Here is a 20,074-nt window from a genome sequence, read left to right on the forward strand (position 1 = left end):
AGGCAACTGGAAAAGTTTGAAAATGGCAAGACATCTAACATGGATTTGCTTAGAAAGTATGGCAGCACTACCACATTCTGAAGCTGATTTTTGTTTTAAAATACAACATAATCATTGACAACATTAGCAGCAGGCAAAGTCCAAAGTGAAATGCATAATAAAAATAAACAAAAAGGCCTGATTCTGCTTTTTGGTTTTTGTAATTGTCAATTACTTTCTGATCAAAGGTATTTTGTAACATGACAATCTAAGTAAGGTAATCCACTTATAAAACACTAAAAGCATCTCCTTAAAAATTGATATGAATTTTCATTACACCTTGTGATGCACATAATAAATAGTTTTCAAAACAGAAAATACACAGCAGTTAAATACCTGTTATTGCAGGACTGTCAGTTAATTCACCACCATATGGCATAAAAGATATGCCCTCTCTGGGAAAATTAGCTTTCAAACTTCCTACATGGTCTCAATTGTTTATAGCATGTTAACAGGTAAGCACGGGAGTGATACACAAAGAGCTTCACACTGCAACAGCAGCAAGTTGTCCAGTGGGATGTCCTTGTACTTGATGCTCTCAGGAAGAGCTTGGGGAGAAGCACTTGGACACCGGCAAGAATGGAGAAAATAAACAACTTTACAACTTGAAAACTATCTGTTCTTCTAGAGATCGCTTGATTCTTATGTGCTTGCATTTTCATCTCCCTTCTGCTTTTATTTCTTTCAATGGCCTCTCCTTTTCTGTTGCCTATGAGGGACAAGTAAACACAGAGCGCTTCCATCAGCTGCTGGAGCTGTAGAGAAAAATTGCCACATTAATCAAGTAAAGCCCTACTGAAAATAAAAAGCAAATGGAAATGCTTATTTTCTCCTTCCGAAAAAAGACCATAATATTTCTAGAATTCTATAAGCATTGCTTGGATAATGTCATCTATAATAACATGGCATCACTTCAATATACACAAGGTTTATCTTTTAAAAGAAAACATGGTCAATCTCCAGTTTCTCAAAAATACTTCTCAGCATAATACTGATTTGTGTGCATGTTTCTGGAATGCTTGTGTTCCAGAACTGTTGCACTCTTTGCAAAGCAATCTAAATAATCATGTTGCTCAGTGATATCCAATATCATTATTTACGATAGTTGTGAAAGCCTCATCTGGAGTGAGGCCATGCTAGTTAATGCATAATCAGGCACATATTATCCTTTTTCTATGATACTACACATTCAATCTAATTTTCAAATATTTGCCATCAATAAGTAGATCAACAATAAGATTTACAATCATAAAAAATATCCTGAATAGGCTGAGTGCACAACAGCAGAGTCCTGCACAGCTCTGATGTAACAAGACAAGCACTAATCTTAAATTTTAGGTATCTGTCATGAAAACCTAGCCTTCTGTGCTCAGTAATATTTACAACTGCATTCCTAGTCCCTCCCAGAAGTAGCACAAGTTTCAGTGGCTGTTTCACAAACCTGGTTTTCTTTCACTTGCTACTTCAAACATTAGTCCAAACACCCTTCTGTTATTCTTGCATTTCTCTTCATGGAGAGAAGAAAAACAAAACAAAGACCCACCAACAAATACCAACACCAGAAAAATATTTCCAGTTGCTTCAAATGACACTGTACCTCCTCTACACAAACCTCCCTCCCAGGAGTGCATGAATCCCATAGAATTTGGCATTTGACAGCAAACACACAGATGTTAAAGACTCTCTAAATGAAGTTGCTTTTCTAATCTGCATCACAAATTGTAGGCTCAGAGTACTGCCTTGATTAAAAAGTACAGAAAGGAAAGCACTGGAAAGGAAAATAGGAATATGGGACTTCCTAGTATGGATTCTTCTGTTCTAGGCTTTCCACACACTGGGAACAGAAAAGGAGGGAAGGATGTGAGATCCACCTTCTTTTTTGGGAAGGTGGCCATGAAAAGGGTAAAACACTTCACATAAGGATGCCCCATGGATGATACAGAGTCATAACTGAAATGTTAGACTAATTCAACATCAGAATCCATACATCCATCAGACAAGAAGACATCTTCTAACAATTTTGTCTCCATTCTATTTTCTTTATCACCTATTAAACAACGTTTAAGTATTTTATCTAAATACTTATCAATATTGATACAGAGGAAACTATCAATTACTTTCCTTTAAGCCTACTATTTTGTTGCTTGTCAGGTGTAGACATACTCTTTGTTAGGTCTTCAGTGTTTTTCATACTTGAAAAAAACTAATCCAAATATTCTAATGTGCAGTTTCTATTGTGCATTTTAAACATTTTGTATTCTCTCTCCCACCTTATAGTAAGTAACACTTTATTTTTCTTCACACAGAATTACTATGCTTTAGTTCTCATCCATCTTCAGCAGTTTATCACTCATCCACACTTATTGCCAATTTTCAGATGCACCCCTAGTAGCATCTTTTCTTTTGAGCCAGCTCCAGGTTCCTCTTTATATTTTGTCCAGCTTCTTATACTATATCTTTTCCTAATTAGCAAGGTCAACATTTTTTACTAAGCTCATTCTACTTTAGTGCCCTCTTTTCTACTCAGTTTAGTTCATCTAGTTAGACTACAGCTACGTATCTTGTCACAGGCTTGAATACATAGTCAATGCATTCTAGAATCTCATCTCACAGAATTTCAGAGAAATTTCAGTTAACAGCTGAAATAGCTCAATACATTACAGAAACACTTCTGAATCTTTGTATCCTCACTCCCTCATTTACAAGATGCATCAGAACTCCATTATGCCAGTGTCAGTCCAACTGCTTGTCATTTTATTCACGCAGACTATAAACTCTAGCCTAGAAACTACCTCCTATAAACACCTTCAATTTCACTTAGCAGTTATGGGGTCTTCTGTTACATAATATTTCAAGGTAACATCAACATTTTAAAGTGCTAATGTTTAAAAAAATATTAAATAGTGATGTGATTTAACCTATGGTGTGAACTTCAACTACAGCAACATGAAAGTTCCAGTCTGCCAATAACCCTTGGGAAATAAATTCTAACCTCTTTTGAGAAGGCTCACAATAAAACAACATTCTGGAAATAAAAAACTTCGATCTGAGAATGCAAAACTTTCTAAATTCACAGAAATATCAGCTTCACATCTGTGTTCTCCTCCAGTACAACAGAAGGCCAGCCACGGAACATGCCTTACGATGCCACCCTAAGGAAAAGGAACACATGCCCTTTCTTCTGCAGGATGCTAACTACTTACTGATTAACAGGGTACTCATAAAGGGGTAAAGTGTTATTGCTGCTTTTGAATTGTTACTAAAATTAAGCACAGTGGTTGCCATACCCTTCACAGCTTGAGGGTGTGAGGAGGAAATGCAAAATCTAGTGAGTACTGCGTGCCTATCATAACCTGCCTGGCCACTGCAGCACCACAGAAATGACAGAAAAAAAACTCATTGATTGAGATTTAAAGTAGAGAATTGCTTCTTTTTAATAAAAACTGTACCAAGAGCCACCTGGGGAAGTGTGAAATAATAATAATAATAATAGAAAAATCAACATATTATGCTAGATGTTATGTTAGATATGATAAAGTGCTTCAGAGATAACACATTCTCCTACATGACAATCGAACAGATGGAGTTTCTCACTTTTTGTTAACTGGACCAATACTTAAAATAATTCAAATTAAGCTGAAAGCTACTCCCTTCTAAGCAGCAGGTGCACATCCCAAAAAACAATGCATTGAATGCTGCAGAGATTAAATTGACATTATTACATCACATTATATATTTATGCAATACTTCAAACTAAATGTTGAAGAAACAGCAAGCATTAATGCACAGTGTATTAATGTGAGGAAAAAATATGCGTTCCATATCTGGTGGAGGAAAAAAACCAAAAATCTCTGCAGAGTAAGACTCTCCTAAATCTCAAATGCACATTACACATTTTTCTTCTCTTCCCCTTCTCTAAACTATTTTATTCCTTCAAACAGCAGTTATAAATGTACTAAACCCTAAAAAACTATCACCATCCAACATTTAATGTCCCACTGATAAGTGCTTTTTTAGCTTTTCAGTCTCTCTAAACCCATTTCTTTCTAATTATAGTCATTACAATGGAAAATCGCTGATTTGATCCTATCACCTTATCTCCAATGTACACTTGTTTCGTCTTTCATGATATTTCTTCCTCTATATAATCTGTCAACAATACTGCTTTCAAAACACGCCCACCATACCCCTTCTTGCTATAGTTATATTTTCTCTTTTACGCCACTTCATTGGCTTCCAGCCTCTTCTGATGCGTCAGCAGTTTGAACAGCAAGATGAGCTAGAAAACTCCAGTGCACAGGATTTGCAGCAATTGTTCTAACAGCTGCTCTCAGAAATATGTAACTAATAATTATCTTACAAGGCCACTGCCTCCTGGCACTGGCTGTCCTTGATCCCCTCTTCTTTTTCTGTATTTCACCTCTGGAAACACTGCAGTCATTGCAACACAACACCCTTCAGACAAGTATTTTGTAGTGCAGAATGCCATAGCATAATACCAATCTCTCCCTGCTTGTTTATGATACAAATTACTACTAAAGAGCCTCCACAAGTGTTTCAAGGCTACTGTCAGGGTTCACCCATCACATACAAGACCAAATTCTTCTAAGAATTTCAAGACTGACACCTCCAAATAGATGCCTGAACTTTATATTAAAATCAGCATGTCTAAATCAGATCTTATTCTCCTTCCTTTCTCCACAATCATGATGAAGAATGCCATCACGCTTCTCCTTTCTTTCTGATATTTAGAATTAGACCTCTCTTGTCTCTATACTCAGGATCTCTCTCAAATGTACAGGTTCTTTCTACTTATGATTTTTTCAATAAAACTTTCCTGGTTTTCCACACTGCTAAATCTCGCATCCAGGCTCAGTTACTATGACATCACTGTCTCTTGACATGACATATGCATCCCCATTCTGTCTTTAGATCCTCCACATAATTTTTATTTTTCACTCTGGCTACAAGCTACTTCATTTCCAAACTCCTCTGCAAACTGTCCCCTTCTCTGATAGGACAAGAGGAAATGGCCTCAAGTTGCACCCAGGGAAGGTTCAGATTGAATATTAGGAAAAATTGATTCACAGAAAGGGTTGTCAGGCATTGGAATGGGCTGCCCAGGGAAGTGGTGGAGTCACCATCCTGGAGATGTTCAACAGACACAGAGATGAGGTTCTTAGGGACACAGCTTAGTGCTAGAGTTAGGTTATGGTAGGACTTGATGATCCTGAGGGTCTCTTCCAACCAAAATTATTCTATAATTCCTCTGTCTTTCTATAGCCTGAAACAGATTGACTCCTATCACATATGGTCTGTATCAATTAACCTAAACTTCTTTTCTGCTGCCTTGGTGTCAAGGTTTGATTGCAGGGCAACAATAAACCATGGCAGATGCTTTATTAACCTCCTCTCCCCGCAACCTCCCTTAGCCGCCACTCTCCACTCTCTCCGCCTCTCTTGCTTACGGGACCTGCATCCTTATCAGCGACCTTGCATTCCATTGCTATGTCTACCAAAACATGCATCCTACTTTAGAAAAGTGCAGTTACTAAGAAGACTTTAGCTGAAAGGAAAATTCACTAAAAGAGAAACTTGTCTTATTTGTAACAAAACCAGGACACTTGGCTAGACAGGAGGTATTCAGAAATGCAATGTCTTGTAACTCATAAGCATAATACACTTACCAAAAAAAAAAAAAAAAAAAAAAGCAATACCTGAAAATAAATTTAAACTACATGGATGGGAGAAATGCTGCTGCAATAGCCAGAAAGATAACATAAAAGTATGGAGATGGGTGGTGCTCTTTAACCAGTATTAAAGGAAATTCTGGAATAGCTTTACAGCAGGGTATTTTCCTCCTGTAAAGTCAATAATTTGAAATAACCATCTATAAACAAACATATTTCACCACACAGCAACTGAACTTCATTCTTCTCCTCATGTAATTCTTCTGCATTTTTCCAGTTTCAGAAAGAAGTGCTTCTTCTTAAGATTTGTTTTGTAGAACATGGGAGAAAGAAAACAGGTCTCTGCAAATAATGAAACTGTAGTAAGGAAGAAATTAAGTATTCAATATTTCCTGACTTCTTTTTAAAGCACTTGAAGGGTAGAGATATACAGCAAAGGGGGCTGCCAGAAACAATGACCAGGAATCATCACTGCTCTTGCATTACACTGAGCGATGTCAGCACAAGAGTAAAGATGCTTATAATTCACTTAGCAGCCTATATAAATCCACACCTGATCAATATGCAGAACATATGACCTCCTAGCTGTAATTTAGTGTCAAATAATGCCTAACAGTATTTTCTTTAGACTGTTTAATACATCTGTTCTGCCTGGCCACCCAGGAAGCCAGCCACTGAAGCCATACTGCTCTCAAGACATGCCTGCCAACAGAAAAATGACAAATAAAAACTTTTTTAAAGAAATGTATATAAAATTTATTTCCTTCATGCACACACCTATAACGAAGGCCTGCATTTACACTTTATACACCTGAACAGAGCAAAGCATCACATTTAATTGCCTTTGGCTTCCACTGTACAACTATCACAGATTATCAGTTTCTTCTAGTTCACATGATTTACTCCCACGTAATTCTTAATTTACATTTAGCTAGCTGTACTTCTGCTTCACATTATGCCATATCTTCCTACCATAGAAAGATTTCTTTCGTGAACTCTGCACCCAGGGTAATACATCTACAGTGATCCAAGAAGACCCGAGGGAGAGAACACAATCCCTTTCAGCTCAAAAGAGGACAGAATCTGCAAGTTGGTGTATTTTAATCACTGCCTCTGACAACCAAGACAAAGGAGCTTGTCTTGACTGTACCAGGATTTCTATTACATTCCTTTCTAAGGAATAGTGACCAAGCTATAAAAATTTGCGCCAAGCCAGACGACCAAATGTATTCAACTTGCCTAAGTAAAATTATGTGCATGTTGGTAAGCCATCTGAAACTATCAATTACTATATAAATGCCTTGCTATTTCAAACTTTTAAGTAAGGACAACTGAAATAAACTTTTTCAAGTTGCAGAAGATTTTATAAATGTTTTGAGTGAAAATAAAGCATTCAATGTAACAGGTTTTCCATCAGAACAGATTAATAAATTTTAGCAAGGAATAGCTAACACAAATCCTTGACGATCAGCTTCCATCTTCATACACTGCCCGATTCATTCTTCTTATCTGAGAGGCTGGTAAGGTGGGAAATTCAGGAAAGCACACCTGCGTCTTCCTACTGTTCTTCATGGTAAAGCCCACTATCCACTGCAGCAACATCTTCATAGCAGCAGACATCTAGAGCGAAAACTTAGATCATTCTTTAGATGTGGACAACCAACATAATAGTATCTTACACAGCTTCATCTTCCCTCAGGTAGTACAACATGGGTATTTGATGCTTCTCCATCCCTCCCCCAGAATTACACTTGTGATGAGGTACTCCCATGGCAAACTAAGAATATTTATAGCTATGCAACCATGTGATATAATTCAATGCTTAGTCTTTTTTGGGTCATGAGATAGTAATTTGTATTACAAATATTAAAAGTCCTAATTTCTTATATACTTTAATAATCTACAAATGCATGACTAGAAGATACTTTTATGACTATCCTTCTAACAAAAGGTTACTACACATAGTCTTACTACAAGCTTTGAGACACACAGACAGAGTTACAATTCATAAAAACCAGATTGCCAGACTGTGCACAGCTGTCACTCACTCAGGAGGTCAGGATGTGTTACTGGTTGAAGCTCTCTTTCTTTTCAAAGTGTGACTGCAACTGGCTCCAGGCTGCTTGAGTGACCCATGTTTGTGTCTTATTTGAATTGCCTGCTCACCAGCTGACTCAACGTTATTAAAGCAAAATACCAAATATACTACAACTGGCCATGCAACTATGTGAGTTATGCAACTAGCACTTTTCTTGCTGGATTTCTGATACACTGAGACTATTCCAGTAGGCTGTTATGGTTAGGCATTCAAGGCCTCTAACTCTGATTTGGAATAGCCACCTTTCTTTTACTGAGACAAAGATATGAACAACCAGAAGACACAGAAGAGACAAGGGTCAGAGATATGGACTGCACTGAACTGCCTTGTTGCACACTGGAACAGCAGAAACCAGAGAGTCAATCATATCCCTTTGAGAGTCTGCCTATATTCCCCTTTCAGAGGAGACAGACTTAATCACATTGGGGAATACTGTGGCTGTTGCAAAAGTCTAAAAATTAATATGACCCCCAAAGAAACTGGGGCTTCATACCTATTTCCTCCTTCCAGAGGAACACCCTGGCCTGGCACTGACTAGGAGCTTTTCAGAAGTCTCACAGACCATACAGACCTTTGTTCCAGCTGAAAGTAAGTCAAATATTAGCAGAGATTCCAGTGGGAGAAACTTCCTATAAAATCTGCTAAAAACCTCAATTTGGCAATCTTCTCTTCTGGTGACAGGGTTAAAACAGCTTATTCCAGGACTGGAAAAATGTTTAATGTATCTGTCAAAAACCTGTGATCATAACAACAAATGACACTAAATGTTGTATTTCAGCAAATACCACCATTTCTTTCTCATATAAAAGATCCGTGTTTTGTTCTAACACACACAAAAAACCATCAGAATCTCATAGGTAATCCTATAAAAACACTGCTTGTAGAAGGTGGGATGTGTTCCCCTGGCACATCTCTCAGGTTACCCCACCCATAGTCACCAACCTTCAAACCCCACTGTTAGCTCAAAGGTTCCACATTCCACCTTTGCCTTGGCTTTATAGCTCATGGGACGACTTGCTGACTTTTTTCTACAGTGTTGAGTTAAACCAGTGCAGCAATAGGTCTCATGAGTGCCACCGCCAGCTTGAGGGAGAGAAGGTAAAGAAAGAACAAGATCTTTCAGCAATGGCAAACTTGCATGAATCAACTGAGTCAACCCACTTCACCTTCACTTTCACAGGAGATCCTGGCTCCAGTTTACTGGAATTTATCCCATGTCATTATATATCTGGGTCAGACCCAAATCATGGAGATGTCTGTTTTCCAGGTCTGGCTCAGAAAAGGGCTTACACGATGTGTCTTTTTGACTTGAGATGACTGAAATTTCAAAATCCAACACATGCCACATGCATTAAATGAAATAGACATTTACATACGGAACTCTCAGTAAGTATTCTTGCAAGAATGGCAAAAAGAGAGGTGGAATTCTGGAAGGCAACAGATGTTCTGTCATTTACTTCAATAGAATCAGTTTCTTCTCATTTCTTAAGGAAAAACAGTCCAAGTCCACATTTTCAAAGTCTGATACAGTAAAAAAGAAAGCATAACAGATGGGTTGGCCACACTCAAGTTATCATTTATTAACTGGCATTTCTTGACTCACTAAAACCAGAAAAAGATATATTACATATTCTTATGAAAGTCATACCACTAACTGAAACATTAATAGTCTCACAATTAGAGGCTGTTTACATCAGAACAAATTTTTTTAAAGATTCTACAAGATCAGTTCATTTGAAGTTTAAAGTAATTTTCAGTTGGTTCAATATCATGATGACTATACCCACCAGCATTCAATATTTCAATTTCTAACCAGTATATAAAAAAAAAAAATCACCACCTCTCCAGTACAAGTACACGAAATCTGATGACTAATCAGTAACACCTCTTTCAGCCAAAGTTTTGAAGCAGTCTTTGTGGAGTTTCCTTGTAATAACCACATCTCACTTGCTTGACCTGAACATTTCACAGCTCATGTAGCATGAAGCTCTTTGTCACTAATTTTTTTTTTCTTTTCTTTTCTTTAAACACAGAATGAATGCTTGTTGATAGGGAAATGATAAAACCTTTTAGACACAAGTAAATTAAACTAACACTGAACTCACTGTGCCCTGGCCTCATGCTGGTCAGAAAAACTAGCAGGAAGGACTACCTTGAGTGAGGGCACAGGACCACCAATGAGACAATACCTGACGCAAGATGACCTAAAGTGAAGTAGTGATCCAGGAACCAAGCAAACAGAAACATGGCATAAAATCCTCACAAGAACCACCAAAAACGTGGCTTATCTCAAGCAATTATCTTTGAAGTTTTTTTAAATTACAAGGTCTTTTTATTAATAATTTGCTCATGTTCTTTCCACACACACTGTAAGCTCTGTCTTCCAAATTTCTTGTCATTTCCTAAGAAAAAAAGAAAAATAAATCTTTTGTTATTAGTTTGGTTACAGAAGCAAAACAAGTGTTCTTTCACTACCCTGTTGCTGGATGGATCTGCTTCAGGAAACTGCCTGCAATCCCACTGGAAGCCATAGATTTTGCCACTCTGCATGACTGGGAACATTACTACCCCCCTGCTCAATTCCTAACCACACAGTGTCCAGAAGCAGCAGGCAGGTTACAAAAGGAAGTCTTCTCTGAGCACTATTTTATTGTAATGATGGTACTGAATTTAAAAAATGTTCAGTTCCTCTCTTATGCTCCATGCTTCGAAATTAACACCACCAACAATTCAGCTCACTTAAGTTTGAACACTGCAGTGGGAGATTTCATTATCCACCTACATGATTAATCTTTATACTAATCAAACATGAACTATGCTCCTGAATGAATTCCTCCCGTTTCAGGTGGAACCTCACCCTGGCTGCTGTCAGCCTTTGCAGTAGTACATCCCGACACAGACAGCAAAACATGACAAGGAGTACTTCTGACCAAATGGAAGTGTGAGATACATTAAATTTTCTACATAACAAAATATGAAGGAGCAACTGAGCGCAACTACTTTATTTTAATTTCTTCACTACATAGTATCTTCCTGTTACAACTGTTAAATTTTAGTATTATTGATGACAGTAATGAGCCACTGCTATACACTAAGCAAAAAGTAGAAAAAAATACAAATCATGTTTATGGATAAAACCAAAAAAAGAAGTGGGCAAGACTGTGAGGCTAGAAAATACCTGTAGTGTTCTGCCATTCTAAGCTACCTTGTTAGATCATCTTAATTTAAGATTCCTCAGTAGAAAATAAACAATTACTCCATAGCACTGGAAGAAAAGCCTCAATTTATGTCCTGGACCTTTTTGCCACCTTCTTACAGAGATGAAATGACTGACAGGAATATATATTCCCACTTTTGTGGGTGTGGGAAGTCTAAGCTGCTTTAAAAAATATGGTGTTTGGAAATTCTGCATTCTAGGAAGTTCCGCTGCAAGCCTGAAATTGGACTCAGGTCAATGTATACAGGCTACTAATGTAGAAGCATGTATTTACCAAACAGGCATTTTCTTCCAATATGCTTCCAAACAACATCCCTGTAGAAATACTGATGACATGCGAGCAATGGGCCCTTATATAACTGTTCTCTCCCATTCTCTCTATTAACTGTAACAATCGATAACATTTTTGGCTGATGCAATGCCATTCTCACTGACATCCATTTTCACTTTCCGACTGGATATCGGTGACAGGATTTAAGCCCTTTTCAAGGGCATTAATTCTGCCAGATATAAAGTAAGATGTAGCTCAAATCTTCAGGGTACTCCCCAGACATTGCAGGGGTCATGCTGCTGCATAGCACTATATATATTTCCATTCAAACTTCCCAGTATGGACCAACTTTTCCCCATCCCTGAGTTCAACATCCCTCTTACAGGTATAAAACATCAATCAGTCCACGTGCTTCGTAAGTTCCAAAGCTTGTGACCCTATCAGCTCCTACAGCACTGACTACCACCTGCAGAAGTCTGCCAGAATGCATCCTTTCTTTGGCCTCTCCTGATCAGAAACAGATTTCATACAGACAATAATTCCCCCTGGTGGTGCCTCGAGATGACCTAGACAGAAAAGTTTAGCCAAATTTATCCTTCACTTCAAGGGTGAAATGATAACACCTTCAGTTTCATATGCACATAGCTACAAATATGAATACCTAGAAGCTAAGATCTTACCTTCCTATGTCATCATTTCCATTTCCTCAACTTGTCACACTCATTTTTAAGCGTTCCTCCTTTCTGTGTCATTCTTGTACCCAGAGGCAGAGCATGAAACTGATTATTCCCTGTCCTCAAAGCAAAGAAGTTCTTATCTCTGTACATCTGACCTTAAAACTACCAAGCCTCTTAGGACAGAAACTTTATTTGGTATTTGAAAGATCTGTAAAGAACACAAAAATATTATTGTACAAAGCAGAAGTCAAACCTAATTCCTTACCACCTTGTCTGTTCTTCAGGAGAAACTGAAAAGGTTACAGTGGCCCACAGGGTAGCATGCCAGCCTTCTTCAGTTCCTTTTATTTAACCTCTCTTTTACTATAGTTTCTCAACTGCACTCTTTTGTTCAGCTCTTTACCCTTCTATTCTATCTTATTTTAAAAAATAATAATGTAGGCCCTCCGCTTTTATTTAAGTGCTTTGTCTTTCTAGTCTTATTTTACAGCAATAAACCAATTCTAAAAAGATACACCAAATAAGGTACCAACAAAAGCAGACATTGAAAATTTTCATATGACAATCACAGTTAACAAAGCATTTGGACAGTATTTATAAACTTGTTAATTCAAATTCATCCAAATAATGAGTTCAAATTAATTACAAAGACATACTAGAAAATGTTTCCTGTACCAGCTACAGACATACTTCAAGGCTATTACTGTTCTTTAGTTTGCCACTATAATTTCAAATCCTAAAGCTTTATATAGAGGAGGTGACCTGTACTTATATATATTAATGACCATTTTTTTCTCTCATTTTGAACCAGAAAAATAAGTTAAATTCTCCTTGTATTTCAGGATAATGAAACTAAAAGCGACAGAATTTAGCCATAGAGCAGGTATGATGATAGGCAAACAATCCTGATTGATATAATGATCGTGTTTGCAAGACTCATAACTCTTATGTTCCAAGGATGAAATATGGGCAAATCTGCTCACAGTTTCATAAGCTCTATTTCTGGGGCAGCTGTCCTTCTCCTGTCACCGAGAACCCATAACAGGCTCACCTGTGACAACTTACAAGGCAGTGGTGAGTCACACCACTTTTGGAGATACAGGCAAGAAAACAAAGTGCAAGCAACTTCAACAAGACAGCCCAGGTACCCTGAAGTTATATTAACTCCTAGAAAAGCCATGCCTAAAGAAACATGATTGCAATAACTACCAAAAGGGCTGATACTCTGCACTCCACAGCTGGCAGCAGTTTAAGTCAGCAGGATTTACAAAATCAAGTAAGATTCTTCCAGCTATTAAAAACACACATCTAGCCAGCAATTTATTGCTCCATTCTCTATATACAGTAAAAAGAAAGCTATTAACACAAGGAAACTAAGAAGATATATTTTTTACTATTTGATTTTTGGCTATCAAACAGACCTCAAAAAAACCAAAATCATCACACCTCCCCCCCACCTCTACTGAAAGAGTCAAAGCAGGTTCTCAAACCAAAACCACAATAATTAAAAGCAAAAAATGTACAGCATGTAAAACTTAACACTGGTAGGTAAAAATTCAACAAGATTAGCATTCCACTTTAATATCAATACACACACTGAAGATCAAACCTGGCCATGTCAACAGATAACATGCAAGTTACTTCCTGTCCATATGACTACTTACTGCTATTCCAAGTTTTCAAGTCAGCAAGATTAATATACCATGCCTGTTGTCAATTCACTTTTGGCAGCTGAAGGAAAAACTTGTAACTGCACCTAAACACTGTTTTTCAAATATTAATGCTTTTATAATCTGCAGTGTAATTGCTTTGTTGCATAACACATCACCCAGACTGAGGACCTATTTTGTCAATCCAGAATTATTGTCCTAGAAGTTGGCAGTCTGCAATGAAAGTTTTATTTTTGTACAAACACAATTATTTTAGAGCTAAGTTTCTCTGTTCTGCAGTCTCACCCAAAAGGAATATTAGGCAAGCTGCAATCATGCGCTGTTTCTGAAACAATGGTGCCCCCATCCGAACAAACTTGTAACCACCAGCTATCACTGGATGCAAGTGTGTATCTGGATAAAAACTCCCTATGTGAAAAGGAACGCTTTCTCATTACACTTATTTCCATATCTGAAATAACAGAATCTTTTAAAATTTGGTTCCATATTAATTAACCAAAATTCAAATTCTGTGTTCCCTAAGTATCTTAAAGCTAGACATGTAAACTAAGACAAGTTTAGTAGTTTTCCACCAACACTTGAAAAACTAGCTTGTAAAACTTGTGTGTGTGTGTGTTCACCAATTTTCTGGAGAATTATGTGCAACACCTGATAATCAGTTTATGAATGCTTCATACAATCGGAATCAGCTTCTGCCTCTTCCTCAGACTTCATTCCTGCTAGTGAGAAAAGTAATATTCTAAGCCGAAAGAAAAACGGAGCTCCACCTCAGAAGTGCAGATAAGGTGGTGTTCCTTCCACTCTATCCTGTTCACCACAAAGCATTACAGGAATGTTTCAGTCTAGTCTTTGCCATAAAATTCTATTTTATAGCAAACTGTGGGAAAAACTGAAATTCCATTCCTCACTTCTGATGCACAGAAAGGGAATATGCCACTATCTAAAACAGAAAACAAGTAGCTAAAATCCCAGAGGATTCCTTTATCTCAACAGAATTGTAATTTTTTCTAACTTCCACTAAAATCTATCTATTTCTATTGAAGTCTGGATTCAGTAAGATTTCCGACATCCTACATGTCTCAGGCAATTGAGCAATTAGTATCTTCATGTAGATTCTTTCTTATTTGCACACTTCAGGTTTCTGGAGAAAAAGAGTCCACAAGAAACGGGCCTTTTATGTGAACCCAAGTAGGCATTTCACATGAACAAGAGGTTTTCCACAGAAGTCAGTGCTTACATTCAGTTATTAGCAACAAAATTTACAACTGAGACTTGGTAATGCCACTTTTGTTTCAGATTATATTTACAAGAATACTGAGAAAGGTGTTTAGCTTGGCAGTTTCCTGCTCAAAGCTCTTATCAGAGGCTGAGGCCACATACACCCCTGAACACAGAGTTAATTCAACACATAAAAACCTATAGATACAGAATACTTTGGGCTTTTTCCAGATGCTCCTGGTAGGCTGCAACTCCAAAACAAGTCAAATCTGAGTCTGCTGCTTTGCCAAAGGGAAGTTTAAAACTTGAACCATGGTTTTGGCACTGATACATCATCTTTTAAAGAAACTAACCTTTTGCTGTTGACTTACTGTTCTTATAAAAGCTTGCATATGCTTGTATTCCATGGAGTGCTCGTTTTAACTCTTAATCACTACAATAGATGACAGTACAAATGACGATACTGAAAAAGCTTAAATATAAGCTGCCCATTAATCAGCCTTTAGAAAAAAATATATACCAGATCTTAATGTTTAGTGCTTCTTATCTTCCTGCATTTTTTTTAATAAATTGGTTATTAAGAGTCCTTATAAAGTATTTTCAAAGGAAAATGGAATAAGCCATTTCCTGTAAGATATGGTTTGTTGCAATAAATGCATAAATTGTGTGAGGAATTTGTTTTGTAATTAAAAAAATATGAACATTTTAAGTATCACTCCACATTCTGCAGCAAGAACAATTCATCACACAGCAAAGCTATGGCAATGTCCTGACAGCATGTTATACGAGAAAAATAAATGCATTACATTGGTAAATCTAGTCTGCTTAGCAAAATAATCATCTGAGATACTGAAATGAGTCATCAATCACCACTACCCGACTGTCTATTCCCATCTTCCATGTTCCATCCAGGTGGACCTCTCATGACAAGCACGGTGCAGTTGTAATATTTAAATCTGCACCAACCCTTTAAGATAATCTTTTAAACATAACACTTGCAGAATGTCATTAAATACAGTTATCTTTTCTCACAAATGAGGAAACTTCACCATAGTGCTGAAGGTTTGACTTGACTTGGGGATTATAGTTTCTTCTTACTTGAAAATAAAAGTCCCTGACAAACATTACACAGTGTACCTTCAGTCCCACCATTACTCTAATTCTGAATTCTTTTGTATTCCTATGGGCAGAATGGTTCCTCTTTCAGGGTCTTTCCCCTCTGTCTTGACACTTAAATTCTTCTTAATTCCTATTTCTAGCAATTACTTTCTCTACTGAATCTACTAACTTCTTATTCTTACAGTGTAGGGCCTTTCACACAGTATCACAGTATGTTTGGGATTGGAAGGGACCTCAAAAGATCATCTAGTCCAATCCCCCTGCTGGAGCAGGAACGCCTAAGTGCGATCACACAGGAACAAGTCCAGGCGGGTTTTGAATGTCTCCAGAGAAGGAGACTCCACAACCCCCCTGGGCAGCCTGTTCCAGTGTTCTGTCACCCTTACTGAGAAGAAGTTTTTTCTCAAATTTAAGTGGAACCTCTTGTATTCCAGCTTGATCAACATTCACTTTCTCCCTTTCAAGAGAATTAACACCATCAGATTGAAAGAGTTCCAGTTTTACATTTTCCTTCCCTTCGTCTCCAAACCATATTCACCCAGCAGAACTATGTCACACTTGCAAGCTCATCTTTTTGTCATTAATCATTAGGCCTTTTTAAAATAAGGCAAAACACTTGTTAAAATTAGCACCTTTGCATGCCCCTGACAGTCAATACTGTTGTTTATCTAACTCATCTCTACCATAATTCCCTACACCACAATGAAATATATTCGAGTCACCAGTTCTTCTTTTACTAAGCTAGTTATTCAGAGACAGTCAAAATCAGGAATGCAAGACAACTTTTCTATGACTACAAACAGGTAATGGTTGCTACATCTTGAGTTTGACCTGGACAGCCTACATTTTAGAATATTTGTGAGTGATGCAGCAGTGATGCAATTCAGAGCATGTGTGGTTTTGCAGTGAATCCTGTGCTGCCTCTATTTACCATGTGCTGATTTGGATGTCAAAACATTTTCTGTGTGCACAACTTGATTTTTTTAAGAAGCAATCCTCACAAAACATTTCAAAACTAACAGAATATTAGGTGCTAAGGAAATGTGAAGGCCACTCCTCCAGCATTTACCTTTTTGAGACCTTCCAACTACATGTATTGTAGACATTCAATCTTGGGAAACAGGTTAAATTTAGTCTGAAGTAAACTTTCTGAATCACATGTGATGGAGGTATGAGAAGACTCAGCATCAGCCACTTGGATCCACTGACCTGCTCCTACCACTCCTTAGTAATGTGGCCAAAGGCCCAGGATCCAAGAGCATCCTGGACTGTGGACTGAGTGTAGGAGAGAGCAACTCACATCTGACAGAAATGAACATTAATTCTTTGCACCATAGGCTCCATGTATTTCTATTCTAAACCCTTGTCAAGGACAAGGCAGGGCCCTCCCTCTTTAATGATTATTACATTCCGCAACTCACAGTCAAGGGTGTCCGATTTTACCACTAGAGTTCCATCAATTAATGTAATAAAGACCAAATCAACAGAATAAAATGCAATGTTTGAACACTTTAATGAAAAAAAAAAATCACCATTGATTTCTTTTTCCTGTGGGGAAGTCTTGCCTACTTCATTCAGAGTTCTTTCATTCTGCTAACGGATTAGGTTTCTTTAGATCATTTAAATATCAAGAAAAACTCTGAGAGCATTTCTGATAAAAAAAGTCATTTTCACTGGTAAATACGGAATGACACTGAAGTAGTGACACACAAGAAACCTGACTGTAGTTTTTGCTGCTTCCTGTATGCTGGAAGACACAGCCTTTTGTACACTCCTCAAAGTCACCATGAACCACAACAGTGAGAAGACGAAAAGATGAAAGCAAGATGCAGAAAGCCTGGAAATGTTACACTGTGATATTAACTCAAAGGAAAAAGATGCTGCTGATGAAAGGGCATGCACATCACCCTTCTGGACACTTGTTTGAGCAGACCTGCTTTAAGTCACTGGCAGGTATTTGTGAAGTTGCACAAAACCGGTCAAGAGAACAGCTCTTAAGGCAAAACAACTCCAGAAGACATCACGTTTCTGAATGGAAGGTGTGTGCCCCTTCCTGCCCCTCTTTCCTTTTAGGAATGGCACTGACTTAGGCGGCTGCACAGACTCAAACTTTCTGTTTCTCATTGTACTCGGGTAGAAAGTCTCCAAATCTGGGGGTGCTCTAGCTGATGTGGTCACACAAAACACGTGGAGCACAGCAGAGAAACAAGCCTTAGCGGGGCGAGGAAACAGTACTGCAACATACTGTACCATGTGCACTCAGACTCCTCCAGGGAAGCTACCTTCCATAAATTATACATAAATACGCAGAGTAACAGCAGCATCCGCAAAGAATGATGTGAGGACATGCTATAATAGCATCCAGGCTCCTGGAACACAAGGCAGTAACCTAGAAGGCTGCTCTTCCTCAGCAGTGAGCAAACATACACACAGGAAATAATTTAAAAACATGTCCAAAAGTGCTCTAAATTATTAAGAAGAGTCAGTTTGCTTACTGCTGCCTTCCTACTGCAGAGTGATGTCTCCGCTCTGAAGTCTGCCGATGACAGCCGTAGGTTTTCCCTCGCGCTAGAGCACCGGCCTCATGAGGAACAAACGAGTCGCACAGAACGGGCCCACCCAGCGACCCCCGGCAGCCGCGACCCTTCCTCCGCTTGCAAGCCTCCCATCTTCGCCACCGGACAGCCGCCGCCACCGCCAAACCGCCCGGCTGACCGCGGGCAGCAGCAACGCGGGCACCAACCGCGCCCCCGGGGGTCCCGCAGCGGCAGGCAGACACTGCCCCGCGCGCTCGGCTCCCGCTGCCGCCGCCCCGCCCGGCCCGGCCCGGCCTACCTGCGCGGGTCTCGTGCTGCGGCACCCGGAAGTACTTGTTGCCGAACTGGTCGGTGCCCACCAGCTCCTTGCCGGGCCCGAGGAGCCGCAGGCGCAGCGCGCGCAGGGCCCGCCAGGCCGCGCTCATCCCGCGGACAAGGTCGCCGCCAACCGGCCCGGCCCCGCCCCGCCCCGCGCGCACCTGCGCCCCGGCGTGTGCCCGACCCCGCCCACGGGCCACCGGCATGCCAGCAACGCCACTCGCCATTGGTGGCGGTCGGGCAGCCCCGAGCCAATCCCGGCCTAAGATGGCGGAGAGGCGGCCGGTGGGTCCGTGGGGCAGACATGCTGAGCTTCATTTCGGCCCGTCAGGCCGGGATCGACGATCCAGTGCGGCTGCGCCGGGCCGAGTCCACCCGGAGGTAGCGGGGGCCGATGGGGAGCCGGGCCCAGCGCGGGGTCTTGCGGCGCGGGAAGGCCCTGGGGGGGCCACCGCAGGCTGGCCTGAGGCGGTCGCTGCAGCCCCGGGCTGCGGGGAGCCCGCTCCAGACCCAGACCGGGCCGGCCTGAGGTGGAGCCCGGGACCGCCCTCGCTGCCGCTCCGGCCCGGAGAGCCGAGCAGCCCTGCCGCTGCCCCGCTGTGCGCTCCGGGCGCGGGGAGCCGCAGTGTAGGAGCTGGGAACGCCTGGGCTCCCCGGCAGAGGCTCCCCCCTCCCTGCCGTGCCTCGTCTCGGAGTTTCCCGTGTTTGTTTTTGTTGATGTGTGTGGATGAGCAGCCTGGGGCGGGCTGAGCAAGGCTGGGCCGGTGGGCTGGGCAGTGTTACTGCCCTTGCCGTCCGGGCGGCTTCACCAGGTGCTTCAGTTTGCGTGCGGCCATGCTCCGCTTTGTGAGGAAACCGGAGTTCTGTGCTGCTTGTGTGCCTGCCTCAGTTCGTCCTGCCTCTTTCCAAAGCTTGGCCTGTTGGCAGGTTGCAGAAGAATCAGATGAGGGAGTTGTATTAACTTCACAACAGCTTTTTTGGAAAGTGATGACTGCATAGAAAGGCTTGTTAATATTTCCACTAAAGGTTATAATGTGATAATATTTTTTTCATTATCACATAATCAGTTTTGCTGCTGTATTTTAAGACATATCCAATAAAGCTAACCTCACTTCAGTCCCTCCAAAGCATTTGTGTTGGTGATTTACCCATACAATGATGCAGCTTTTGTGGCTGTATCATTGTAAAAAGAATTTGTTTGAAACTGAAATGAATTTTGG

General features: G+C 40.0%; 2 protein-coding genes across 3 annotated transcripts in view; one reads left to right on the plus strand and one right to left on the minus strand.

The window, feature by feature from the left end:
- Window positions 1-18,995, minus strand: part of NDUFAF2 (NADH:ubiquinone oxidoreductase complex assembly factor 2) — a 60,770-nt gene extending 41,775 nt beyond the window's left edge. For both annotated transcript variants that reach the window (XM_080362451.1, XM_080362450.1), the window contains exon 1: window positions 18,835-18,995. In XM_080362451.1, the coding sequence (XP_080218577.1) occupies window positions 18,835-18,961 (127 nt within the window). In that variant the 5' untranslated portion in view covers window positions 18,962-18,995. The remainder of the gene's footprint in view (window positions 1-18,834) is intronic.
- Window positions 18,996-19,027: 32 nt separating this feature from the next.
- The window catches only part of ERCC8 (ERCC excision repair 8, CSA ubiquitin ligase complex subunit), a 31,728-nt gene continuing 30,681 nt past the window's right edge, over window positions 19,028-20,074 (plus strand). The window contains exon 1 of the mRNA XM_080362454.1: window positions 19,028-19,235. Coding sequence (XP_080218580.1) covers window positions 19,159-19,235 — 77 coding nt within the window. The 5' untranslated portion in view covers window positions 19,028-19,158. The remainder of the gene's footprint in view (window positions 19,236-20,074) is intronic.

The sequence above is a fragment of the Nesoenas mayeri genome (genome assembly GCF_963082525.1).
Source record: "Nesoenas mayeri genome assembly, chromosome: Z".
NCBI classification, from domain to species: domain Eukaryota; kingdom Metazoa; phylum Chordata; class Aves; order Columbiformes; family Columbidae; genus Nesoenas; species Nesoenas mayeri.